This window comes from Podarcis vaucheri, assembly GCF_965113315.1.
Source record: "Podarcis vaucheri genome assembly, chromosome: 2".
NCBI classification, from domain to species: domain Eukaryota; kingdom Metazoa; phylum Chordata; class Lepidosauria; order Squamata; family Lacertidae; genus Podarcis; species Podarcis vaucheri.
Genome location: NC_138760.1, coordinates 95,191,487 through 95,218,988, shown reverse-complemented (window position 1 = coordinate 95,218,988; position 27,502 = coordinate 95,191,487). Strand labels below are relative to the sequence as shown.

General features: G+C 43.5%; 1 protein-coding gene across 2 annotated transcripts; it reads right to left on the bottom strand.

Annotated features, from left to right (window-relative positions):
- Positions 1 to 2,123: 2,123 nt before the first annotated feature.
- Positions 2,124 to 26,564, bottom strand: OXTR (oxytocin receptor). Of its 2 annotated transcripts, none has more exons than XM_082210403.1 (3): positions 26,218 to 26,564; positions 18,354 to 19,632; positions 2,124 to 6,307 (listed from the first exon to the last, which is right to left on the bottom strand). In XM_082210403.1, exons 2-3 carry the CDS (start codon positions 19,270 to 19,272, stop codon positions 6,060 to 6,062), a joined length of 1,167 nt encoding a protein of 388 aa, XP_082066529.1. In that variant the 5' UTR covers positions 19,273 to 19,632; positions 26,218 to 26,564; the 3' UTR covers positions 2,124 to 6,059. The 2 variants fall into 2 exon arrangements, with proteins under 2 accessions (XP_082066529.1, XP_082066528.1); XM_082210402.1 differs by lacking the exon at positions 26,218 to 26,564 and adding an exon at positions 19,991 to 20,190.
- Positions 26,565 to 27,502: the final 938 nt, after the last annotated feature.

Genomic DNA, 27,502 nt, shown 5'->3' with positions numbered 1-27,502 from the left:
GCAGGTCCATAGGACTGGAGCTCAACGCATCTTAGGAGGATATATTTTTATGCCATTACTTGTCAATGGTAAGGTTGCAACATTGGGGAAATGTTAGTATGGAATATTGCACACCTGTGGAGGCTCTGTGTGCAATTTGAGAAGTCTGGGTTCTCAATAAATAGCACATGGAGCTTCCACTGATACACAAGGCTCACCACAAGGCTCAAGAGACTGGAGAATTTGTGCAAACCTGGTGGCAATTACGCTCTTCTTTTAGGGCAATAATACCTGGAAAAGGGCTTATACCTGTCACAAATCAGCTCGTTCTATCCCTCCATTGCTACCCTATGGGAAGCAACTTACTGTTCCGGATACCTGACCAATAATGCAGAACCCAAACTCTTTCTCAACTGACGTAGGAAGTATGCTTACCTGGTCTCTGCAGGTTTGTTAAAAACCACTCCACTCACCTTCCCCTCCCCTAGGAGGAAGGCAGCACAACTGCCTTGGGAGTGAAGGTATTGAGAATGTAACTAAACACTGAATAAACTATGGTTGCGGCATGCTAAATGCTAATTAGTCAGTGATCATTCTGCTCCAACCAACTGGCAAGGAAATGCATATAACTATCTTCATGCTAATTAACATGAATCCTGAAAAATGAGCATAAACAACATCTGGGACTCCATCCTCAGATAAGCAGGGGGTGGAGAGAACGCGCTTTGAATTTCAGAGGCCCTGTTTACTTTTTGTGGGTATGCTTGATGCCGACGCACATTTTTCGGGAGACACCTGGTGCTTTGGGATAAAAGTGCCGAGAGGCAACAGGGTAAGCAGATGAAAATTAAATGCAAAGTGACTTCATTGCACACACTTGGCTGTGCCCTGTAGTACTTGACCCATTTGCAAAAAAAGAAAGAACATTTTCCAGTGCTAGACTATGCTTAGTCTTTCCAGAGGTGATAAACATGGACAACACACTGGAGTTGAGGGCTCACATGACTAAATGTTTCTCTTTATACTCCCCTCACACACACCATACACCACCAACCTCAACACACACACATAAAGCTTCTTCACATCTTACATAGGTGTAAATTACGCCTGCCCATATTTTTTGTTCAGTGTGTTTCCAGTTGTGGAGATTCCTTGATAAAGGACCTTCTTGTTTAGTTTGAAGAATTGTGTTTGTGGCATGGAAGGAGGAACAATGGTGGTGTGGTGGGGGTGGGAATCCTGTCTTCCCCTTAAGTTAAGTGGTAGTAGGCATTTGGTGAGGAGACTGGTTGCTTGGAGGAAGCAAAATAGGCCGTTGGCCTGAAAACGGAGCTCATAAACCACTGTGTTTCCAGGAGAACATGTTATGAAGAACAGTTATGGTTGTGATAGCAACCTGGCATCTAAACCAAGTGCCTGTTAAAACTGATGACAGTCGTAGTAGCGGTAACAGTATATATGACAGCAAGTGAAAGGTCCAGGTGTTCTGGTAGTTTACGGAGGCAAATGGACTATTCCTCTGGCTGTCAGAACTTCCCTATGTTATCTTTCCTATTCATCTCCATCTCCTTTCCTTCTCTGGCAGTGCTGGACTACACTGTCATTACTTTTCAAGCTGCCCATCTGTATCCTAACCCTCTGAGCTCTGTCCAGTAAGTAGCTTTATTGTTTTAACCTCTCTGGTGTCCACTGACTGTTATGAGGAACCATGACAGAGGATTGCACAGCAACAGCAGCATTTGTAGTACTCTGCCAAGAATGGGGGCCTTTAATCCTACAACCAACCCTTAGGCCACAGAGTTAGGAGTTACTACTGTCACTTGGTTCTTCTCATTTGGTCCAGCCTCAATCTCAAGTCAAACAAGCAACATTTTTCAAAGTTGGTTGTAACTTGGCTTCCACATTGATTTCCAGGCTCTGTAAAACAGAACTAAATACTTTGAGATCCTATAGTTTTAAAAACTTTAAGACAACTGAGCCAATAACTCCTGCCCCATTTGTCCACTGTCCCATTTCTTCACTGCTCTCCCCTGCCCATACTCTCCCCCTGCACCCACCATGGTCAAAGGACTACCATTTTACCTTCTCTGCATGCAGAGGGCCTGGAAATCTTAATGGGAAAATAAAAAGACCATAAGCATATGACTGTTTCAATAAATACAAAAATGAGTGCTTGTTTAATAAGGCATGGCATAATGTATGCTTGGTGCATTACGGTTTTATATTTACAGATGCTTTGCCGTTTGTTTTTTCTTGGGTTTCCATCCATTTCTTTTATTTGCCATGTTTTCAAATTAAAGAACACAACCAAATCTTCACATAAAATCTTTTTTTCTTTAAAGTACTTGCATGAGTTACACAGCAATGAAGTTATAGCCACATAATATTTATCAAATTTATCTACAATGAAATAAGTCTCGACCTTAAGTAAAGCTTTTTAGAACAATGTGTTGGATGGATCCCGAGATGGATCCTGAGAACTGCTGTCAGGAAGGAAGTCCACAGATTGTCCCTTTCCTTCCTCCCCCCCCCCATAGAGAGCAGTAGGAAGACCTTCCTGAACAGCCTAGAATGGGGCGGAGCTCCACCCAAGGTGTCTGTGCCTGATTTTGGCCAACCCTCTTTCCTACTCCATCCCATGCCATTCAGAAAGGTTCCCCAGTTGTCAGGAGACACTTTACAGGCCAGCAGCAGAAGAGAGGAATGAATGAATGAATGAACGAACGAATGAATGAATAGAAAAGGCCCCTTCTGCTAGCTTCTTTCTGTGGCTTGCTGCTCATAGTTCTCAGTATCCAACCCATAGCTTTAATTTTGCAAACATTTAAGCTCTTGAATTGCTTTAAGATCTCCCACTGAAATTGATGGACCAACCTCCACATTTAATAAGGATGCTCAGGATACTTTTTTAAAAAAAAAACCATCAGAATGTAAGACTAGGCCTGAAAATTGTTACTGCTATTAATGGTATTCAGTGGAATTACTCCTGAATGACACCGCTGATTTTCCTGACTCGTAGTGGTATTCTCACATTGATGAAGCTCTGAAAAAGACAGGGAATTTCTTGCCAATCTATCCAATGCATTTTGTCAAGCAAATGAGCACTTATAGGCTCAGACCTTATGCAATATTCATACAGATTTCCATTCACTAAGAGAAAGGTTGAAAGGTTAAAAGAAAAATGTCTGAATCAAATCCTACTGATTTGATAACCCAAAGCTGCAGTACTTTGGAGCCAGCCAGCTAGCCAGCCAGCCAGCCAGCCAGCCAGCCAGCCAGCCAGCGTTCACATCTGTTTTGAAGCATTGCTGGGATTCTCCTTTCAGACAAGATAATTAGGCTTGTTGCTATTAACATGATTTAATTTTAAAATGTCTATCCTACCCCATCCTTTTGGCTCATTTACAATGCAAAAATGAAAAGCTGCTCAAATGCAGATTAAAAACAACAATTAAGATATCCTCAGATTTATCCCCAGCCACTAAAGATGCAATCCTAAAACTAGGGAGCAAGCCCCATTAAACACCGTGGGATTTATATCCGAGTAGATGGCATAGAATTGTAATGTAAAAGGCTCTTTGCCTTAAAGTGGCAGAACTAAATGGATGCAAGCAGTGGAAACATGTGATATGGATACTGCAGGACTGCAGGTGGAGAATCTCTAGAAGTGAATCCAATTTGGATGGAAAATCCTCCTTTGCAGTTTTGATGGATGCTCAGATATTCTTTGAATATTCTCTGAATGCTGTTTTTGGCATCCAGTTATATTTCACCTTCTCTGGGGGGAGGGACAGAGGAAGTGCAACCATGTTTGTGGCTTCTGTTGGATCTCTCAGTGGCTTTTGATACCACACTGACCATGGTATCCTCATGGACTTTCTCTGCGAGTTTGGCACTGTTCTGTAGTGGTTTTGTTTCTACTTACAGGGCCTGTCTCAAAGAATTGCATTGGGGCACTATGTGCCTACACCCTGGCAGTTCAGTTGTGGGGTGCTGCAAGGCACTATGTTATCCCAAAAGGCTATTTAACATCTATAGGAAGCTGCTTGGAACAGTCATATGGAGAACTGGGCTCAATGCCATCAGTGTGCCAGCCAACTCTATTGTTCAATTAAATCTGAGTCGGGAGAGGCAGTGGAGCAGCTGAACCACTGCCTGTATGCAGTGGTGGGCTGGATGAGGGTGAATAAACTGAACCTGAGCTCTGTTAAGAAAGAGAGACTGCAGGTGAGTAGCTCCCAGCTCCTAGAATTGAGGACTTTGACTGTTCTAGATAAGGCTGTAAAGGTAAAGGGACCCCTGACCATTAGGTCCAGTCATGGACAACTCTGGGGTTGCCGGCACTCATCTCGCTTTACTGGCCGAGGGAGCCAGCTGTACTCAATCTGAAAGAACTGGTAAACAGTTGTCCATGGAATCCCAGGGGGCAAAAACCACCTACCAATCAGTGTTGGCTATCTTTTCTTGGGGTGGCAAAGATACGTTGGCTACTGTGATTCATGCATTGGTAACCACATGTTTAGACTATTGCAATGTACACAGTGTAGGGCTTCTCTTATGGCTGGTATGGAGTCTGTGGCTACTGCAGAAGGCCACAATCCACGCAGAAAGTGGCGGCCCTCACCAGATACTTATCATACCTGTACTGTAGAACCTGCACTGGCTGCCTATTAGCCACCAAGCCAGGGCTATTTACATATAAAGCCCCCAACAACTCTGGAACAGATTTATCCAGATTTTCCTTCCACTGCCTGGCAAGGGCATTAAGATTCTTTTTTAAAAAGGGAACCTTGGTTAGCCTGGTCACAGACTGATGACCGTCAGTTTGTGGGACTGCAGTGGTGAGCTTTTTCACTAGTAGCACTGGTGTTGAAGAATTAATTTTCTGCTGAAATATAAGAGGCCCCATCTGCACTGGCATTCTAACAGCTTTTGAAGATGCATCAGTTTATGTTGATTTCTTAACCTGAGTGTCCTGTTCTTAACTGTGTATTTTAATTATGAATATTTATATCTTAACAGTTTGTATAACTTGCTTTTAAACTTTGTGAACTGCCTAGAAGCTCCCCCCCTCCCTTTTTGGCATTAAGTGGTATATATATATAAATACAAAATAAATAATATTCAATATCTTTGTAGTCGATACCTTGCAGTCCGTGATTGTCAGCATGCAATGGCATTTAGTTATGAGACAGTGCTGGCAGCTGGTGAAATGTGTCTCCACTACAAATCCTGGGGACAGCCATTTTGCTTTTATTTTGCTGCAGTTATTTCTTTTTAGAAGTTTGTGAGCAATGGGATGTTATCATGTCCCTATCACTTCCAGGAGTCATTTGGTTTCAAGCTTCTCCAAGTGGCAATTACTTGTCTTTAATTTTTAAATAATAATAATAATAATAAAGGTAGCTCCCTTGCTCAGACCACCAAATCAAAAAAGGTCTTAATTCTGCATTGATTTTTTTTTAAAAGATACACATTAACGTCGAAATGCAATGGGACAAACTGCTCTTTGGGGGCATGAATAAATGGCATAGAGCATTTTTAGGCTGATCAACCCATCTCTATCTGAAAGTTCATTTTGTGGTGGGCATTTCCACATTTGATTTCACCCCCTGGCCTGAAAAGTTAATATGGGACAGGGAAATAGTTATTCTATTGCAAGTGTAGTTTGTCTCCTAAAACGCCTCCACTTCTATCTGATCCATGCTCTAAAAGTGTTCAAAGAGGAGCTGTCCTCCACTTTGTACCTGTGGGCAGATGTTGCCTTATGGCTTCAATGACTTGTGGAGTCCATTGTGTCTTTTAAAAATACAGCACTAGAACCTTGAGCTATCCATTCTGTGAACTACTATTAGACTATAGCTGTCTTTCTGCTATTCTGCTCCTTAAATAATGAGTACCCTGCACATCATACACACATTTTAATATATTTTATGCAATATATTATATATATGTATATATGTATTTACATCCAAACACTCATGTATACCTCTATTTCATATTTTTAAGTATGTACACGCCAAGGCCAGTCTGCCCATCTTGTTGTGGCACAGTTCTTGGAGGACTTGGGTTTCTCCTCCTCACGCTGTGGACGGCTGAGTGAAACTCCTCTGACTGGAGCTTTTGAGGCTCAGGACAAAGGTGGAGGAGTTGCTTTTCCTGCTAACGCTCAGGTCACATCCTTGCCGAGATTTTAAGTACCGAGAGGAGCAGCAGAGGAAGCGACGCAAGAGGTCATGGAAAAGGTGGCCTGTGAAAAGCATGTAGATCCAGGGGTTACAGCAGCTGTTCAGACTTGCTAGGAGGGTGGTGATGATGAACGCCACTTCTGTAAGGGAGAAAGGCATGACAGGTAAACAAACAGTGCACAATTCTGTGAAGTTTTAGCTACAGCACTATTTGCTGGGGGGAAAGGGCCCATATTGCCACCACCATGCCAGGAGGGTCAGAAACAAATTGGAAGGTGTTATAAATGCCTGGCTTTGGCCCTCCTTCAGCCCAGCATGTCCTGCAGTACTTTCAATGACATTAAAGAGGTGGAAAGCAAGAAAATATGACATGATCCTGGGTGCATGACTAGAACATGGTAACTGTGTAGAAATTGATAAGAGGTAAACCGACCCTACCATTTGGCAGCACCAGGAGATCCACCTTAGATGGCAATTTTTGACATACATACATTGAAAGAGCAAGAAACTATCACTCACTAAAATCCTGCCCAGGTGCTCCATGTTAAATCAACACACAAAGAGGAAGTGAGGCTGCACACCAACCCCTACATTATGCACTGAGTCATCCCCCCCCCCCACTGCATCTCCACATACAGGGCAAAGGTATTCAAGGAGAAGGCATCTATGCCTAAAGCTGTGAATGCAAAGGCTTTCATGAGACCTGATTGCAGGTGGTTCCAGGTCGTGTGGAAGCCTAATTCCCCATCACTACAGATTCTGCATGATTCTAAAAATTAGAAAGTAGAAAAATCTATTGCTACTACTGAGAGAAAAATCAACCAGTTACCATGTCATTTTTAGGCATGGATTTCTCCAACGTTTCACTCAGCAGAAAGCTCGAATCTTTTTCAGATTCTAACAGTTGGACTATAAAAGCAACTCCAAAATCTGATTTACTTTGAACTAGGGATGAAATTCAATTCAGTTTGCATTTAAGGCAAGTCAATCCAATTTGCACTTCCTGAAATGATATGTGAGCCAAAGCACAACTTTCTTTCAAAATTCGCACTTACCTGAATTTTGTGATACAGTTCTCCAACCAAATAATGTTTACAAAAATGCATATACTAAGGTAAAATGTGAGTAATAAAAAGTGAGTGAAAATAACCCATTGAGAGAGCATTCTGTGCAAAGTAAAATGAAGCCTCCCCATCATCAGCCTACTCTTTGCTTTCAGGAAATTGGAGGTCAGGTTTTGGCACTGCACTAATCATACTAAACTTTTACAACTGTGTTTGTACTGTCTCATAGGATTTATGGCCTATTATTTTGTTTGTGCTGCTGTAAAAGTGTTACTGAAAAGTAATTACAATATGATTGCTTTCAACTGTTTAATGTTCAAGGAAATAATGCCTGTAAGAATCACTCCCTTTGCATGCTAGATGGAAAAAATGGAAAAGGCTGGAGGAACTTTCCCATTCGTTAACTACGCTTTAAAATTACCAGACATTTTGGCAACTCATGAATTAGTTGCACTTTCTGTGAGGTCTGATTTGGCAGGGTCCAGTCTTACTCAAAAAGCATAACTGGGGACATTGAGATCAATGTCAACTCTCAGACTGCTGAGAGTCTGAGGGCCCTGCTCCTACCTCTCTCCACCAGGCCTAGGGCAGGGTCTAGGACTGCTGCTGCCCAACAGAGAGTACTATTTATGTTCTTTTAAACTGCTTTTTAATTGTGTTTTTAATCTTTTTTACAAAATTAAAATTCTTTTTACCCGTTTTCATGTGTTTTGGGGAGGTTGTTTGGCGGTTTCTGTTTATATTTTGATTATGTATTTTGTGTTTTTATCTTGTAATTTTATCTTGTGAACCACCCTGAGACCTGTGGGTATAGGGCGGCATATAAATGTAATGAAGTAATATAATAATAATATAATTCTATCAGTCTCAGTTTTCTTTTAGGTGTCAATATTACACAAGGCCCGTCGTGCACCACAGCCACCTATTCCCAACATGACAAAGTATTTAAAAATCACAGGAAAGGTTGTTTATATAACACACTATCTCTCTCTCTCTCTCACACACACACACACCCACCCAAAAGACAGTATAAGTTGCAACACTGAACAGCTGGATCAGTCCAATGGCCAATCTAGTCCATCATCCTGTTCTCACAGTGTCAACCAGATGCCCAGGACCAGCCAACCCGTGAGGCAAGGTGAGACAAGTCAACCCAATTTGCACTTTCTGAAACAATATGCAAACCAAGGCACAGCTTTCTTTCAAAATTTGCACTTATCTGAATTTTGTGATACAGATCTCCAACCAAATGATGTACACTAAAATGCATATACTTAGTTAAAGTGTGGATAATAATAACTATATTTGGCAGCAGGATCCGGCCTCCAAGGACAGCGTCAGCTGCCGCCGCCGCTACAGCCATGGTGGCAGCAATGGCTGCAGCGTGATCCTTGGAGGCCAGACCTGCCAATGCTGCCTCTACAGTGGCCTCTTGGTGAATAGGAGGCACTGCTGTTCTTCTCCCACCCCCAGGGAGGAAATAGTAAGGGCTGCCTCTGGGGTCTCCTGGGGTCTGCACATGCCGGGCTGGATTCAGAGTGGGTCCCTTCTCCCCTCCCCCCCTGCGATGGCCTTTGAGTCCCACTTCAACTGTCAGGTAAGGTTGATTTGATTCCCTCCTTTTCTACTAGTGTAGATTTTCAGTCACTCACTCCTCCTGGGTTGCAGGTGACACCATTTTGCAGTTCACCTCAGGTGCCAAAATGTCTTGGGCCAGCTCTGCAGATGCCTGCGGGAAGCCTGCAAGCATTCTGCTCGCTTGTGAATCCCAGCAACTGGTTTCCAGAGGCACAATGCCCCTGGAGTGGAGGTTGCCCATTCATTTGCCTCAACTGAATCTTTGTCAGCAGCAACACTGTGCTTTGGATTCTACAGGCTGATCTGTGAGAGGCTGCCAAGCAAATGGCCATCCTGTTTGGATAGGAGGCTAAGCCAGATGGGTTGTGTTTGCTTACCCTTCTAGTGCTGCCGTTTAATATCCTAACTGATTGCCTCAGGCATACCCTTACAACAGCTAGACATGCCAGGGCCATGGTCCTGCTTGCGTTAAAATGTTTTTGTTTTGTTTTTTAAGGTGACCCATATTCATTGTGGAATAAATCCCTTCAGATGCCCTATATCTGCCAAGAAAGAAGTATGTTGAGCTCATGTGGGGTCTTTGAAGTGTAATAAATCACAAAGCAAACAATGGTTTTAGCTATTGCTAGCAAAATGCCCTGAGTGGTATGTGTTTGTGTGAACAGAGGGCTTGCATATTACAGGGATCTCTGGGTATCTGGGCCTGTGCAGTGCATTGCACACACATGCATGTACAGTGGTACCTCAGATTACATATGCTTCAGGTTACAGACTCCGCTAACCCAGAAATAGTACCTCGGGTTAAGAACTTTGCTTCAGGATGAGAACAGAAATCATGCTCCGGCAGTGCGACGGCAGCAGGAGGCCCCATTAGCTAAAGTGGTGCTTCAGGTTAAGAACAGTTTCAGGTTAAGAACAGACTTCCAGAACAAATTAAGTACTTAACCTGAGGTACCACTGTACTTCTCTCTCTCTCTCTCTCTCTCTCTCTCTCTCTCTCTCTCACACACACACACACACACACACACACACAACCCCTTTTAAGTGAAGATTGAGTCCTTTATCTTTGCCAATGAGTGTGAATGCAATCTTTCCTTTAACATGGGAGAAAAGAAACAGGCTTATTTCTCCTGCCCCTGGCAACTCCATTCACTAAAAGTCATATATATAGTCCTGCCTCTTCTTAGTCACATGAGTCTGACATTAGAGTGCCCCAGTTCTGGAATTAACTTAGACAGATGTATATTAATATAACAGTGACCCATAAGAGGAAGGGTTTTCATTCCCATTGTTGCTTGGTCCACTACAAATGGTCAGAGACTGCTCATGCATTTTCATTAGACTTGCAATATTATCTAATTTATTCAATATGAGTTGTGTAACTATGAAAAATAGCACAATATCCTGACAAACACAATGTTATGGGTCCAAGGCAAGATTCATATCCGGCAAGCTCCTTTTACAAAGGTTTACATAGGTTTTATAGTAAATGTAGTAGGTTAGGTTTCTTCATATATAAATAAAATGTAAGGCTGTCACTATGCAGCCCCAATTAAAACATTTGTTGTGCTGCATCACAATCCTGGATTTGCATGAAGTCAGGGAAGGGGAGCAAAAGAGGAGGCAGCTTGCGCAACAGCAGTGGCCATGGTATTAGAACAAGAAGGGATGATCATTGAGAGGGGGAAAGTGGTGGTTTAATACAACAGCTGAAGTTTGAGTAAAGAAGGGGATGGAATGAACTGAGAGGGAAAATGGTGGTTTTAAACAATGGCAGAGGTTTGAGTATAGTACTGTGTAATATTTGAGGGTTCCGCATTCTTAATCTCTCACATGAGGTAGCTGACAAATGGAAAACAGAAAAGTTTCAGTACAGTGAGAAGGGCAATACACTGAAAGGAAAAAAAGTGGCTGTTTTAAACAGCAGCAGAAGTTTGAGTAAAGTGGAGAGTGGAGGAATACAGAGGAAAACTGGTTTTAAGCAACAACAAAGGTTTGAATAAAGCAGGCCACACACAGTTGTGCTGTCTCTTCTATTTAGTAACTGATAAACTGTGTGTGCAGTTTTTTCTGTGTTACTGCACATTAAGTTTTCATATAGGCTAAGATACCCACAAACTTTTTTTTTTCATTTAAAGGTATTTCATGTGCAAATAGACTTATTGAAAGATACATGTTTTAGTTATATTGTTAGCTTTTAATTACATCCTTGCATGTGAACCAGTACATATGTAAATATAAATGTTTATTATGTTATAGAATCATAGAATTGTAGATTTGGAAGGGACACAGAGGGTTCTAGTTTCATTGCTCTTTCTGTTGGGATACTACATTTTTTATTTTTATTTTTTGGTAATGCTGGGGACTTATAAAATTTGACATAGTGGGTTCTCCCTCATGCAGAGCACAGGTTGCGGGTGGGGCTGACAAGACATCTCACTGTTACTAGGCAAATGGTTTGGCCATCCTTTAAGCAGGGGTGGGCTGTTACTGGGGAAATCTAGATGTTGCCATTTGTTGATTGACAGCCCTATTTGTTAAATACAATGCTCGCAGCGAGGAACTTCCTCTTTTCGCCGCTTACTTCGGATCACCCGCCCTCCCTTCCGTAATTTTAGGCTGTTTGCTTGACCTTGCTATGCCTGTCATGGGGTCGTCTGCTTTGGGGCAGGGGCCTGGTAGGAATTTTGTCCATCTGGCTGATTAGTGTGTGCCACTTGGTTTTTGCCTACTGCGTAGCAAATCGTCACAACTTGTAAGGTTTGCGGTTAGGCATTGGTCTTGGAATTGGTTGGTGGAGGGGTATGGATTCGGCTGTGCCTGCCCCTCCAAAATGCTGCTGCTGGTGGAGGGGTATGGATTCGGCTGTGCCTGCCCCTCCAAAATGCTGCTGCTGCTGCTTCAAGGGTTTTCCGTTAAAGGAACCCCAGGGCTCCCCATGCTTTTGTCCGAAACCCCCTGGCAAGGGGCTAGGGCCACGCAAGTCCCTGGGAGCTTTCTGGGGAGAGGTGAGGCATGGTTCCCAGTCTCGTCTCTCTCCCCAGGTGACTTACCCTTCCTGACTTTGCGGGGGGTGCGAAGGTCAGAGCTGTCCCCATGCGGGTGCAGTTAGTGCTACCAATGCCTAAGCAACCACTCACATTGCTGTAATTTGAATAAAGTTGTGGCCAAAATTATGCCAAAAACCTTAAACAAAAATTAAGTGTCAATTGTGTTTTTCTTTGGGGGGGGTGTCTTGGGGACCTCGACGCGCAAAGCTTGGGGTCTAACCATGTCCTAATCGTTCTCTGGATAGCAGGATGAGTTTGGCTATCCACATTGTGTCTGTGATGTATACAGACACCCACATGTATGTGTGAGGTTGGGTCAAAGGTTATTGCAGGCTACAGCGTGGTGGTGGTGGGGAAAGCAATCTAAAATGTTTAGACAAAAAGCTATTATGTTTGAAAGAGTCCAGTGGGGAAAGGTATCAAGACTTCTGACGCACATTTGTTAATATAGGGGCACAACAACTCTGCCCAGAAAAGCTCTTTGCAGCTCTACATCTGGAGACTGGAAGATAAACATTTTGCTCATTAGGAAACTTTTCATCGTGCTGCTCTCTCAAATGGGTTTTTGTATTCCAAACGCCTGACCCAGCCATGCCTCTGTTAATCAGAGTGCTTCGCTTGGTGGATTGTTAGCTTTTGCACTTTACATACACCTTTCCAACTGAATGCATATCAGCCTCTGACAAGCGTTGTAATGAAAGTTATTGCGTGATCCTAATCTTGTTGTCTCTGTTGAAAATGTCACCATGTGCCATGTGACTTACTGGTAAATCTGTGGGATTTAGTCCACAGTTCAGATGGCAGTCTTAGGGATCTTTCTTCTTGACTGTTTCGCCTCTCTGCGTTAATTCCTTGAATGATTCATATTCTTGTAATATGGATTTAAGTACTGGTAATTATAACGGATCAGCTTGCAAACTTGCAATAGAAAGCAAAACAATAGTTATCGACTGTGTTGGGCTTCCATATGGCAGGGGTACATCAAACGGCACTGCATCCATGTCCCCAACCCCTTTCTTACAGAGCACAATAGCCATAACCGCTGAATTGTTCACAGTACTATTTTTCTAGAAAAAGAGGTGCCAGAACTTCCCATAAACACCTCCCTTATTCTCGTATAATGGCAATGGTGCCCACCTGAGAGGTGCCAGAATTGATCACCTTCTCTCTACTAGGTTTTGGCTTCGCTGGAACTCTAGTCAGGCTCATTGACGTTCCTCTCCCCTGCCCTCTCTTCAGTTATAAGGAACTCTAAAGCATCACTGTCAATAGTTGTATCTCTCCCCCAGCTGCTATTTATCTGTCCTATCCGGGAGGAGAAAGAGGCATGTCTTCTCTGGCTATAGATTTACCTCTCAGCCATTTTCCAACAGCAAGCCCTGCTGACCAGGACCCTGGTCCAGCATCCACACTGGAGAGAAACACAGTGGGCAGTGGGGTGGTCCATGCCATCCATTCACAAAGCACATAATAAACACATTCTTATAACCATTGCCTGTTGAAATATCCTCCCCTCTTGCAAAAAATTAGAAACACAGCCTTTGGAATTCCAGTTAATGGCTTTGCAAGTACGATATTTGCAAGTACAGGCAAAGTACAGGATCAACAACATGTCACCTCAGCTTACTCTGCACACAATGTGGGTCGTTTTGATGCACTGAAGGAACAACTCACCACCACAAAATACATCACGTGTCTAGACAAACAGCCATAGTAGAGTAATACCTTTATTAGGTCCAAGTCAAATGTGACAAAGTAGTGCGCAAGCTTTCAAGTTTTCTGGAACTCTTTTTAAGGATGGAAGACTGATAGTTAAGAAAACTGCAAGCGAGCAGAGATGGGGAGGGTGGAGGGCATGGGGGAGAAAACTGGCCATGATGTAAAAGCCCCAGACTCCGTAGTCTGTAAAAAAATTAACTCTGTGTATCTTAATTATATTATGTCTCGCTAGGTGCAAAACAGATTTCAAGATGCAACTACGACTACCAGGACAAAGAACAATACTGGTTGTTTCCCTACTTTAAATCATTTCCCCTTGAAAATGCAAATGCCAGCAGTCACCTGGATCGACACTAAACAAAGTACACATGTCTTTAGTGAAGTAAAGAGCAGATAGTCCCCGAAAGCTAATTTTAGGCAGTTTCACTAGCTAAATTGTCAATAGAATTTGGTAGTATTATCTAGTGTTTGGTCCGGGGCATGTAGGCCCTGAAAGCTAAGTTCATTCTTTAGGTGATCATCTTCCTAGATACTTTTCGTGAATGAGTAAATTCTATATCCTCTAAAACACATAAAAGTTGTAGGTAGTATCAGTTGATCCTAAAAATCGTATGTAACTATTTTATATATGTTTTTGTTGCATTGCTTTAGTTTTGGGGGGTTTTCCCCAGTGCACCAGCCAAGCCATCTCTGATTTTTGTGGTCCAGATTCTAGGAAAGCACCTAAAAAATAAGCCACAGTTTACAACAGAATAGGAACTGCTAAAGAATACTTGTCAGGAAAGCCTAATGAGCAATTAAGTTTCGTGAAAGTTCCAAAGGCTCCCGAGTGCAGTACTGTATTGTTAATCTCTCTCCTTTTAGGTTATAGCTGAAATGACAGATCATAAGTGTCTGTCAACATCTGGATTCAGTTTGCCAGGAGGTTCTCCCTGCTTTTAAGCTTCTCTAAGCAGCAAAATTCTCCATGGGTGTCTTGGCTCTCACTAAACTGTGTAATGGAGACAAGTATGGTTACCAGATTATGAAAGATCAGGATTGAACACTAGTATCCTTCATAAAACTGTCATGGGAGCAAACTCTTGCCTTGACCTACAGCTGTGAGTCATCAGATGGTGAGTAAACAAGTCAACGCATGTGCGAACCAGCCCCAGATTTATGAACTTATCCCCTGTTTCAGTTCTAGAGGGAACTATCTAGAACAGCAGGCTGCCACTCAGGACCAACCGAAGTCTCTAGGTTGCCATTCGCTCATTCCAATATATTTTGCGCAAGCACACAGTGATGCCTTGGTCCATTGTTTTGAAATAACTCTTCTGAAAGTGGCATTGGTCCTTCATGTGCCTGAAGGATGACAAAAGCGAGGAGTTCCTTGCCCTTGATTTGTTCCCTGCATAAGGCCAACCACAAGATGAAGAGACCCCATTTTCCTTGCCCTGCACCCTTGTTAACTTTTGAAATAATTGGTAAAACATTTCAAGGAAACATTTAGCTTAGGACTCTGTTAGAATTTTTGGCTAACAAAACACCTTATCAGAGATAAGGAAACTTCATGGGGAGTGGGGGAAGCAACATTGCTCAAAAGGTGACATATAATACCAGGAAGTGTTTAATTCCTTTTATCACTCCTATCCCCAATTGAATTTGTTCCACACTTTTCATTTTACTGTTATCTCTGGTGAGAGATAAGTGGTTTCTCTGCACTCCTCAATTCTCACCCCTCTTTGCCACCTACTGTTTCCTCTCTAGTCCACGCTTTCTATGCTCTGTCACCTTTTGCAGATAAAGTTGTGGTTGTCAATTTCTGTTTTTGCTAGCGGAGGTGCAAAAAGTTTTCAAACAATGCTTTCGATAAAGAATAAGACAAAGGTCCCTCTGGTTCACTTAGCAGTGTATGCACACAATGATAATCATTTCAGACAGTCTGACAAAAACCTTTCAGTCTTCCTGTGATGCTTGAAAGAAACAGACCAGATGTTGGAAACATTTGTTGCTATTTACAAGAAGTATTTGGTTCCCTGAAAGTATTAACAGGTATTAACAGGTTGTAGCAATCTGGTTCTCGTTTCCTCAGGCATACAGCTAAGGACTGGGATCTCCCCAATCATGACAAGGCATGCTGTGGGGATAGAGCTTGCTGATTTGAAGGAGCTAAGGCTATAATTGTCACAGAAGCCCCACCCAACAAACATAGTCTGTGTTATGCAAGTACTTGGGTTGAACAACTGCTCCAGGACTGCCTGTGCCTTGGCTGGCCAATGGCTTATACCAGTTGGAGAAAAGCAGTGTCTTTTGGTAGTGATTCAGGACCCTGTGAAAATGTTTTACAGATTATGTTTCCACACTTTTCTTCACTGCATGTTTTGCAACGTTAAAGCCCTGCAGGGGTTCTTTCACCAAAGAGTACTTGCCCCAAAATTGGGTTTTGGCTTCCAGGATAACAACAAGCAGAAGGTATTTGATTCCTGTATATAGTTTTAGAAGTATGTAGCAGGAAAGAAAGGCTAGAGAATATCTTGCTTCAATACTTGGTACTCAGACATAGGCACTGATATTTATTGCATTGCATTCATATCACGCTCTTCCCCTAAATAGGCTTTGGGCGAAGAAAAAGTCTCTTGGCAAAAGTGTCCCTTTCTCAGTAAGCTTCATGGGCTAAGGGATGAATCTGGGGTTTTCACACCCAAACCTATCATTCTAGTCACCTGCAGCGCATCGGCTCTCAGTTCAAATAAGCAAGTAGCACATGTATCTTCTCCCCCACAAGGGGGGAAAAATCAACTGGGGAAAAGATTTGAATGGGGAAATGGTTAGAGGAGAAAGTGTTAAGCAAGACTCTACTCTGCTACTCCTCCATTTACTTGCAGTATCCTGGTGATGCTTGTTGTTGAAAATAAAAAGAAGAAAATGGGGGGGGGGAGAGATTGGACTAGACACGCAAGGGATTCCTGGCTTAAGAAACCAAGTTTAGACCACAGGAGCTAGGTATATATGATATTACGGCTGTCAAAGTGGCATCAGTTATGAAAACTTAAAATAACAGAACTGGAAGATACCTTACAGGTCTCTTAGTACAGATAGGGACAGCTAAATAGCATCCAGTCTTACCTAGCTCTCATCATCCCCAGCAAATCTTAGTGTTAAATCATTTGTCTATATTCACTTGCAAGGAAATTCTTCCCCACCTCCTGAGTTTTAACAGGTAGATATTTTTTTTAGGAGGTGTGTGTGCATATAATGACTTGGAAATGTCTGACTGTGTGCTCTAGGTATGTAACTCCAAACCCCTCATTCCTAACTGACACATTTTGGAGCAGTTCTTGATGTCCCATTAGGGGGTTCAGGTTGGGCAGCAGAATATGCTTTTGACCCCCCCCCCGTATGATCACTCTTGAACCCACAGGAGCCCCCCATGCCTTTACAAGGGAGCATCAGGGTTTGAAGTGATGTGAGGCAACATGTGAGTTCTGTCTGTGGGATTTAATCATTCACACACATAAGTTTCCGCTTGATCAAACGACAAGCACACATGTGTGGTAGTTGATAGCCTTGAGTAGCTTTTCTACAGAGTGTTGTTGTTGTTTTTCTTCTGTGTGCTGCTGGTGGATAAATGCTACATGGCTAAGAATTCTGAAAGATAGCCTTAACCCATTTAGAGAGAGGTGAGTGTTTCCTATTGCAATGAGTGTCTCCCCTCATAGCTCCAATCCTGAACCAAGCCCCCGGGGCGAGGTCCACTGACCTCCTCACTAATGTGCTCATTAGCTTTTGGCAGTGGTTTTCAGAGGAACAACCTGGAACCTCCAGGCTTTGTGTACATAAAGTTCCTCCCTGACACAGAGGAGCAAATTAAGATTTGGAGAGGGAGGATCACAGACACTCAGTAACTGACATCCTATCTATATGCTAAGAGATCACTTATGCCAACCTTTGTGGGCAGATGAGAGGCAGCTTTTACAAGCAAAAGGAAACTGGAGCAACCACTAGTTTCAGTAAAGGAACCCAACCGCTGTCATTTTGTCATTGCTCAAGAAGACGCACCTGGTCATCTCAGTTCACAGCACGGGAGACCCCTCCTTGTCAGCCCTCCATTCAGCTTTTAAACTCGCCAGTCACTGACAAGCTGGCCACCCATTCACAAAATTCTTTTTATCATTTGGTCTCATTTCAGGGTGAACCCAGAGTGTCTTTGTGAACCCACCAGTATTTTCTTATGAATACCAGTGTTGTCTTATGATCATTTTATATTGCTTTATGAAAACCATTTACCCTTGTTTAAAAAAACACAAACAAATAAAGAAGCCCATTATATATTAGAGATCTATAAATGCATTCTTCTCCTTCCTGCTGCTTATTCTTTCTTCACATGCCTTACTATCCTGCTCCCCATTTTCAAAACATCCAAGTCCCTCATTTGGGCAGGCAAGGCAGTGAGGGAGAGAGATACCATGTAACATACCCAAGGTCACATAAAGAGTGGCCAAGGTCTCCCAGGGTTATATCTCAACCTTCTCCACCCATCATCACCCTGCAAGTAAGCAAGCTGGTCTTCTTGCCATGCCATCTTAACATGTCACAATTTATTTTATTGATTTATTGTTGCTGAAATACCTCTTGCATATCTTATTTCACATTGCACTGCAGATCAGCTGGTTTGATAATGAGCTCAACTGAGATACCTCTGTATTTTTAAAAAAGAAATTATTGGGTGGCAATTCTCTATACTCATTGCACACAGCGTGTATAGGCAGGGAAAGGAGGAGAGAAGACTGTACCTTCTTTTGGAGCATTTTCGTCCCACGCAATCCACATCTGCACAATGAAAAAAGGAGTCCAGCACATAATGAAAGCTAAGACTATGATGAAGGTCATTTTGACAGTCCGGATCTTGGCTTTGGAAATGAGTTTGACGCTGCTGACCCTGGAGAGGGTGCCTCTATGGGGATTCCTAGAGGTCAAGTTCACATTGGTCTCGTGAAGGGTCTTTAGCTTCACATTCTGCCAAATCTTGAAGCTGATCAAGCCATAGCAGATGGTCAGCATGACCACAGGGATAACGTACACAGTCAAGGTTATCCAGGTGATGTAAGCTTTAGGTCCCCAGGGCTGGATGAAATTTGCCCAGCAATCGAACACCCCATTATCCACATCCTGCATGGAAAATATTTGGAGTTGTGGGATGCTAAACAGAAGGCACACCATCCAAGTGAGGAGGACAGACAACCGGTCAGACCTCCTACGTAAGGACCTCAAAGGCTGGCAGATGGCCAAGCACCGGTCCAGGGACATCAGCAAGAGCATGTAAGTGGAAGCAAACATCCCCACCACCTGCAGGTATTTGATCAACTTGCAGAGGTAATCTGGCCCAATGAACCTGAAAGTGATATCCCAGATGAGCTGAGGCAAAACCTGGAAGACGGCCACCACCAGGTCAGCAATGCTCAGGTGCTTCATGAAGAAGTACATGCGGGAGTGCTTGTGGCGGGTCGTGTGGATAGCCGCCAGCACACACAGGTTTCCAGTCAGGGCAAGGAAGAAGATGAGGCAGAGCACGGCCACCTCCACCTTGGCAACGTTCTCATTCCGCTTCACGTGAGTTCTGTTGCTTTGGGACGTCTGGTTCTCCACACTGGAATTGCTCAAGGAGCAGTTGTAGATCCACGGGTCACTTGCGAACAAGCAGAGAGTATCCATGGCTGGCTGCTTCCCATCCAGTGCCTTTTGCTAGATTGATCTGAGGGTGGGAGCCTCTCTCTGTGAGCTGCAGTCCCCTTCACAGCTCTCCCTTCCTTGGGACCAGGCCTTTCAGTTCTGCTTTCCTTTTTCTGCAACGCCCCTTTGCTCCCATTTGGTCTTTTCTTTCCTAGATGTATCTCTACTTCACTCCCTTTGGGTCATTCACTAGCGTTTGCACATGGAGAAGAGTTGTGAGTGGCTTTTCCCTCTCTGCAGGCTTAGCTGCCCTGGGAAAAGTCTGGGGCTGAAAAGGTCCAAGCAGCCAGCTCTGTCTTCCTGTTATCTTCAAAATTACTCGACCCTCTTCCTCCTGGGCTCCTAAAGCAGTCACAGAAAAAGCAAGGAAATGTGTTTTTACCAGAAATCAGAATCACCATCCCTGCTGTCCTCTCAGTGCTGGACCCTTCCCAGAATGCTGTTGTATTACTAGGGCACTCATTCAATCTCAGGACCGTTTCAGTTTGTTTCAATGGATTGCTCCAGTTTACTTTAACGCAACAATGAGCCATTGGCTCATTGGTTCACAGAGTCCCTTTGGAGCTGCGGTGTTTATTCCAACACATCAGTACATGCAGATCAAGGGAGAGAATAAATAAATAAAAACTACACACTTGCACATATTATCTGTTGTTGCTAAACATGACTTTCCTATCTGCAAAGAAATCCTGTTTCTTACCTTTAACTCATTCCTTTCTTTTAGAAAGTCATTGGCTGTAGAGTTCTTTTCTCCATTTGAAATGTAGTATTTCCAGCTACCCTTCTCCAGATGAGATGATCCAAGGATTTCAGGTGAGTGTTTAATCCCTGTGACACATCCAGCTGCTCCACAAGTTTGCTCTCAAATGAATCCAGGAGGACAGAGTGGAGGGAGGGGGGTGGAGGAGGAGCGGAGGCTGCAGTCAGCCCTTCAGAGTCATTCATGGGCAAAATATACTGCTACTGTCTAAACACTGCGGAGATCTGTTTTTCCATTAGGTGGCGGAATAGGCCACTGCTTTGCTCTCGTTTGCAGTGAGGGACTAAAAGCTCAGGAGAGACAGGTTTGAGATTCTACTCAACAAGGACCGCTTTCCAAATTAGTTTTAGATGTGCACAGTTACACACAGCTGTGTCTTAAGAGGCATGGAAAAAATGCAAAGCCAGAACCCAAAGAACAGCAAAATCTGTTCTATGAGTCCAGATTTGGGGGGGGGGGGCAGCTACCTTTTGCTAACACCTCTCCACACAAATCCCTACTGTGCCTTTGCTGCATGCAAGACCAGCCCAAGATGTTTTGCTGCCTGAGGCAGAACAGCAAATGGGTACACCACTAACTGACATCTATAATATCCAAGACACGCTAGGCTATTTTGGTGCTTGAGGCAGAAATAGACATAAGCACCTCTCCCTGAGAGCAAAAACAAGCAAACAAACCACAATAATAATTGACAATTTCCTGGCCTTTCATGAAGCTCATCTGCAGCTGTTGGAAGTGACTACTGTACTCTGCCTACTGGCAAAGCCAGCTCTAGGACAAATAGTGAGGTGGCATGCTGCTCACCCACCCAAAATGGAGGAGTTAAAAATTCCACTGGCCGGAGGCAAAGCTCTTGCACTTCCCTGGACTAATGTGTGAAAACAGTGAGCAAAGATCTGAGGAGAAGATAAGTGACTGCACCTTCCAGCTAAAGATCAATTTCATCATATAAACAGAAACCACACTTTACATTTCCAAAGACCTGGAAGTGATTATTGCTACAATTGTTCTTATTATTAATTACCTGTCCTTAACCCTACGTTCCCAGGCAGGGCTTTTTTTCAGCCAGAACTCACCGGAACTCAGTTCTGACACCTCTAAGGTAGACTCCATTGCCATTATAAGAGAACATATGGGAGGTGAGTGAGTTCTGGCACCTCTTTTCCTAGAAAAATAGCATTGGTCAAAGGACAGTTTAGAGCAAATAAAACACAGTTTTAAAAGTGTTTTGTTTTTTTAGAACTGACAATCACAGAAAAAGGTGGAACCTACAAATATACATGTCAAGTGTCAAGAGCCAGGGTAAAGAGGTGTGGCACTTCACACATTATCTCCTCAGAGGCAAGATATAATTATTTGAACTGTGAGAGGTATGAGGACAGGCCTTGTGGATGCCCGAAGGAGCTGATGTCTCTGAGTGACACTTTTCTGGCTTTGTCAGAAAGCTCACAAAATTGAGTAATCTGCCTCACAACCTTTGCTCCAATCTAGTCCTGGTGACAGTGTTTGCTTAAACAGCTGTCACACCAAATCCCCCAAAGATCTTTTAAAACTCCATGGTTTTTTAGCTTTTTGTGGGGGGGAGTACAGCTGTGCTGTGAGAAGAATCTTGGGTGCATTTGGGTACATTGTGCATTCCTCTGAGTCACAACAGTCATTTCCCAATTTACCTCTCTGGCTCTTCCCAATATTGTTCTGCACTAAATGCTTCTGAGTTTTCCCTGGGTATCTCTTCTCCCACCCTTAATTATTTAATTTAGGCAGGAATCCTCCCCCCTCCAATTTAACTGAAAAGCATACAGTACATGTTTTGGTTCAGCTGCACCTCCTGTCTTTTCCCTATTTCTTTGTTAACAAGGAGATAGTTTCATCCCGGTAGCTGGAAAAGTGGGGTGGGGGGATATGGGTGCTCTTTGAAGTGAATAGATTAGATGTTGATTTCTTGAAGTAACAATTTAGTTGTGTGGTAAAAGCTTTGGGGGAGAGCCCCATCTGTTAGGCTGGATTGGAGCTGCAGTTTAATTACTCTCCTTTTGTGTTGACAATCAGACTACATAAAAGAATGTCAGGCGCTAATGAAAAATGGCTTTCCTGTTTACAGCATTTACTGACAAGAGAGAGACAAGGGACAGGATCCAGCTCTTAGGGGTTTATATGCTGTTTAGAAGAGTCCAAATGCCTTCAAGTGTTTTGTGACAGGTGAGGGATGGGGGGAGACCGACAACTTCAAAGGAAATTTGAATTCTATATTCACTTCCCTGCAAAAATCCTAAAGTTGTAACCCCAACTCCTATTTTTTTCTCTCTGAATAAATTATGCAAGCAATTTTGCATATGTGGTATGCTCGTTCACTTCTTATTTCCATCTCTGGTTTTATGTAATGCAATGGGGAAGAGGAGGTAGGACATACAGATCAGTCCAGGGTGATATTCAGAGAGACTTCAGACTGGTACCCATGATAAGTGAAGCAGGAGTTCCCACCAGCCCACTGAAATTCCCCTCCAGATTCTTACTAGTTTTAAAGTTTTTATTTGCAGACACCTATTTGTTTACTAACTTGGAAGCTGGACCAAATAGATTCAGCAGAATCCATCTAAACTTTTGGAACAACCTTAGGGGCATTTGAAAGGTATAAGAGCTCTCTAAGCATCCTCACAGCTGAGCTTCCTGTGAGCAACCAGATTCTGTTATTCAAATCCCCTATTATTTAGGGGCGGGCTTCAATTGCACCTCTACACACACACACACACACACACACACACACACACACTGAAAGAATGCACTGAAGGGGATATGGAGTCCTGTGAACAATCTCTATCCCTTGTTGCAGATGTGTGCAGTAGCCTCAGGGAGTGAGGCTACTAGACCAAATGGCCTTGCAACTTGCTTCATGGGCTATTTCAGTTCATGAGGGGGAGGATTCATCTGATCTTCCTTATTGTGAAGGCATTTTGGCATCACGTATGCCTTTCACAAACTATTTGTATGCTGACAATGATACTTCTACATTTGGACATTTTTTCCTCAGAGAACAGAATTCCTTCACCAGAATATTAATGAAACACTGACCAACAATCAACTAGCACTCATTTTCTCGATTTAAATCAACAGTGGATGCAAGACGTCCCTTCATTTATTCATTTATTATTTCTGCTGTTCATTTATTTTTTGCTCCAAATGTTGTTCCTCACGCCTCGCACACATTCCATGGATTGCCTACTCCGGTTAAACGTACAGCAAAAGCATTTTATCCAGTGGGCCTTAAATAAGCAGTTTGAGACTGTTCTTTTCAAGGAAAAAGACCGATAGTCAGGCAAGATGTGGCTTTGGGAAGAGAGCTATGCCTCTGATATTGTCACCCCCCCAAACCTGTGGGTAGCATGCGCAGCAAAGAAACATTCCCAGCTGTCAGCTAAACACAAGGCTAGAGATTAGGCCTTCTCCCATGAAGCCTTTTGTGTTTTGGTTAAAGGTGAACCCAAATCACCACAGCTGCCATTTCTCCACTCCAGTCCTCCTCCAGTAGCTTTGCTTTTTTAAAAAAAATCTGTAAATTACATAACTACAGCAATGCTGCATTATCAGAACATATCATTCTAGGTGGATGAGCCAGCGTTTGCCCCAAGCGATGGCAGTTACAGTGGCAGCTGTAACAGAGCATCCCATTGCCTCTCCGTGGCCTCTTACCTTGAGCAGCTTGTAGTGGCTGCTGGAAAGTGGGCAAATAGGAGAGATTGCCCCCACTGAGGCCCAGCCCTGTGTGATAATATGTTGGCTCTGAGGGGCAGGCAGAGGGCAGGCCTGCCATGGATGGGAAGAAAGGGGGAGCAGAGCAGAGAGAAGGAGTCTTGATTTAAAACAAAAACAAAAAAAATTGGTGCGTCCCTGTCTAATTATGCCCCTTTCTAAAATTTACAAAGAACAAAATAAAATAAAATCAGGAGTAAGGGTTTTTCTCAGGACAGTGGAGGGTGTTTGTTTTTGTGTCCCATTGTGTGGTGGTGGTGGCACACGTCCTTTCTCTGGTAGGAAATGCTTTGTGTGGAGGCTGTGGGGCACCAAAAAAGGGAGGTCAATGAGGGTCAGCTGTGGGGAGTGAGAACACCTGCAGGGGTGACAGAAACACAGGCGCTGAAGGGGCAACATTGCCTCCAACATTTCTCAGGTGAAAATGTCCCTATTTTCATCTGAGGAATGTTGGAGGGTATGTATGTGTGGGAGTGTGTGCCCACACGCTGTCAGGGACTGGGCAAAGGAGGAATGGTGGAGACTGCCTCCCCATCCTGACCCTTCCAGGGAGGAGGAAGAGGAAGACAGTATAGAGTTACAACGGGGGGTTGAGGGAGGTTGCAACTTAGCAGATGAGGGGGAAAGTTGGGAAATCGTGGGAGAGTCAGAGCAACAGCTGGCTGACACGTTGTCACTAGAAAGCAATCCAGACCCTCCATCTCCCAGAACCCGGCAAGCCTTAAAAGTAGGAGAGCAAAGAGCTTGAAGACAGAGGGCACTTAGTGGCACCCATAGAGGAGATGATGATGATGATGATGATGATGATGATGATGATGATGATAGAGGAAGTGGGAGAGAAGGGGGGTGGAAATGCACTCGGGATAACACCATTATCCAAGAGGCAGGGTCCTATAGCCTATCTCTGTAAAGTTTAAAATAAAAAGGGACTGTAAGAAAGTTTTTCTTGTCTTTATACTTTCCTGGGCAACCACCCAGAAGCTGCTGACAACACCTTGACACCACCATTAACGCCAATTTTGGGCAAGATTGTGCTGATTTTTTGGTGAGATCTTCCCCAAATGGATGCAATCTTGCACCAAATCAGCACTGGTTGAGGTGGTACTTCTCCACCACTAGTGGAGGTGACAGGTCAGGCAGGGCACCTGTGGGTATGCCTCCTTGGGGGGCTTCTGCCCCCTGAAGCAGAGGTTTCACCCTGCCTAATAGCAGGGCCAGCTCTGGGAACAGGATAAAGACTTTTTCCATAATAGGCTAGTTTCCTAAGAGAGCAATCCTGTACATGTTTCTTCCTCAAAAGTAAATCCTGTTAAGGTCAAGTGGAGCTTAGGTATTTAAGCAGTTTAAGAGGCAATGGCAAAGAATTTAAACATGTGGTCCTACAGCTGCAGTCTGAAGTGGTAGGATCTCAGTTTGAACAAGTGGTATAGTCCCCAAAGAGCCACACAACGTTTTTTATTCTGAACATGTTGTTTTATCTTTGCAAATTTTCTCTCTCTACTGAAATGCATGGATGATGATAATAATAATAATAATAATAATAATAATAATAATAATAATAATAATAAATTTGTACCCCTCCCATCTGGCTGGGTTTCCCCAGCCACTCTGGGCAGCTTCCAACAAAGACAAAAAATACACTAAAATGTCACACACTAAAAACTTCCCTGAACAGGGCTGCCTTCAGATGTCTTCTGAATGTCAGGTAGTTATTTATCTCTTTGATGGGAGGGTGTTCCACACGGCGGGCACCACTACCGAGAAGGCCCCTGAGTTTCCTCAGGTAGTTAACTAAGTTTTATGCAGAGTAGACCTACTGAACTTAATGAGCAAGCTAGGGCTATTAATCCCAATGGAATTCCAATGGAATTTATTTGGCAAAATCTCAAAAAAGAGAAGTTTTTGATCTATTCTAAAGGAAATATGCCAAAATCTACACTACCAACATGGGTTGCCATACGTCTGGATTTTCCTGGGCATTTCAGAGATTTCCGCCCAGACACAGTTTCTGACAGCCAAATCCTGGCTATGTCTTGGAAATTCTGGACATATGGCAACCCTACATTAAAGTGTTTATGCTCACAGCTGCCGGCTAGATGAAGTTAATTGTGCTTCCAAACATAGTTGTGCTGGGGCTCTCTGCTTGTTCTTCATATTCAGCCCATGCTTGACATACTCCATCCAGTGCACTGGCAGTGAAACTTAGTTACTCACTTCTCTCCTCTTTCTGCCATGCTACTCCTTGGTAGAATAAAAACCCATCCATCATGCGAAAAAGAAAAGGAAAGAAACAACAGGTTCAGAACAAAGCGTGCAATTTGAGTCAGATTCTACGAATTGGCATTGATCTGCATACAGACTGATACAAATAACCCGAACTGTACCAACATAGACATTTGCATTTCATTTGCGTATCTTACCTTTGGCATCACGTGATTCACTGCTTCCACAGGCAACCTGCAAATTACCATACAGTTCCTTGTTTCCAAAGGTAAAAGTTAGAAGCCAACCAGCTTCTCTTGACCTTGCCTGACTGCCCTCTGCTACAGATTTTGTATTATTTTCTCCATTCCCAAGGTACATTACACTGCAGCACACACATTCAAAGCAGGAGGCTGGATGTGACGGCTCGAGATCACTCTAGCCCCGTGATTCTATGTTTAGCAACACTCACCTTCCTGCTTATAGCATCACATTCTGGAGTGAAGTGAACGACCTGCCTGCCTCTCTTTTGGTTGTCATTCATGGAGTTACACTGTTCAGTCTGACAGCACTTTGCTTTGCTGGAAACTCCCACCCCACCCCTTTTAATTTGCTTTCTACCTAAGCAAAAAGAGCTCTCTTCCCCTCCCCTTTGTTAGAAGGAAAGGCTTCAGGGAGCAAAAGATGTAGCACTGCCAGCTTTATAGCTTGCCACCCGCAAGATGAAGCAGTGGAGCCTCAGTCCAGACTCAATTACGCATGCAGGGCACAGTAGTGCCGCTTTGCAGGAGACTTCTAGCGAGTGCTCTGCTTTCAAAAAAGGAAAACAGCTGCCTTTTGCTCCAGCAGGACACAGTGCTGCCTGCTGATTTCTTTAGGTGTGCGTTTATATATATATATATATATATATATATATATATATATATATATATGCAGGTTTTGGTGTCTTCGGGTGTCTTCCCGTGTAAGAGTCGGGGTGTCTGTGCGACGTTTCGACGAGGTCTCACTCGTCATCTTCAGGCTGGTGCTTTCGGCTTCTTGTTACTGGAACAGAGCAGAATCTGGTGTTTGAGTTTCTATAAATACTGTTGAGGGGTGTGGTGTATAGCCTCCAACGTTCTGGGCAGAGAGGAAGTTCCTAGATTAGTGTGCCTTTTCTTCTTTTGTTCCTTAATTACTTGAGGGATATCTTGAGTGATTTCATGAGTGATATTCTGAATACCACTGGGTGGGTCATTAAGTGTAGATTAGTTGCTAAAGCTTTTGTGTCTTGACCTCTTGAGCTTGTGAAGAGTTTTTCTGAGAAGATGGCTGTGCTGCATTTAGTTGTGCTCTGGCTTGGCTTCGTGTATAGGGGCGAGCTGTGGTTTTGTGCCTTGTGCCAGCCAGATCTGTGTAGGGATTGCAGGGGGGTGCAGCATCCGGAGGTGCCACTATAGTTTGGCTACTGGATGGAGTCTGTAATATGTCTGTGGAGAGGGTCTGGGTTTGGGTCTGGTGTGG

Coding starts and splice junctions, on each gene's coding strand:
- OXTR (XM_082210403.1), bottom strand. CDS start 19,272: ATGGATACTCTCTGCTTGTTCGCAAGTGACCCGTGGATCTACAACTGC. Junction 6,308..18,353: donor CGAAAATGCTCCAAAAGAAG/GTACAGTCTTCT, acceptor TCTCCCTTACAG/AAGTGGCGTTCATCATCACC.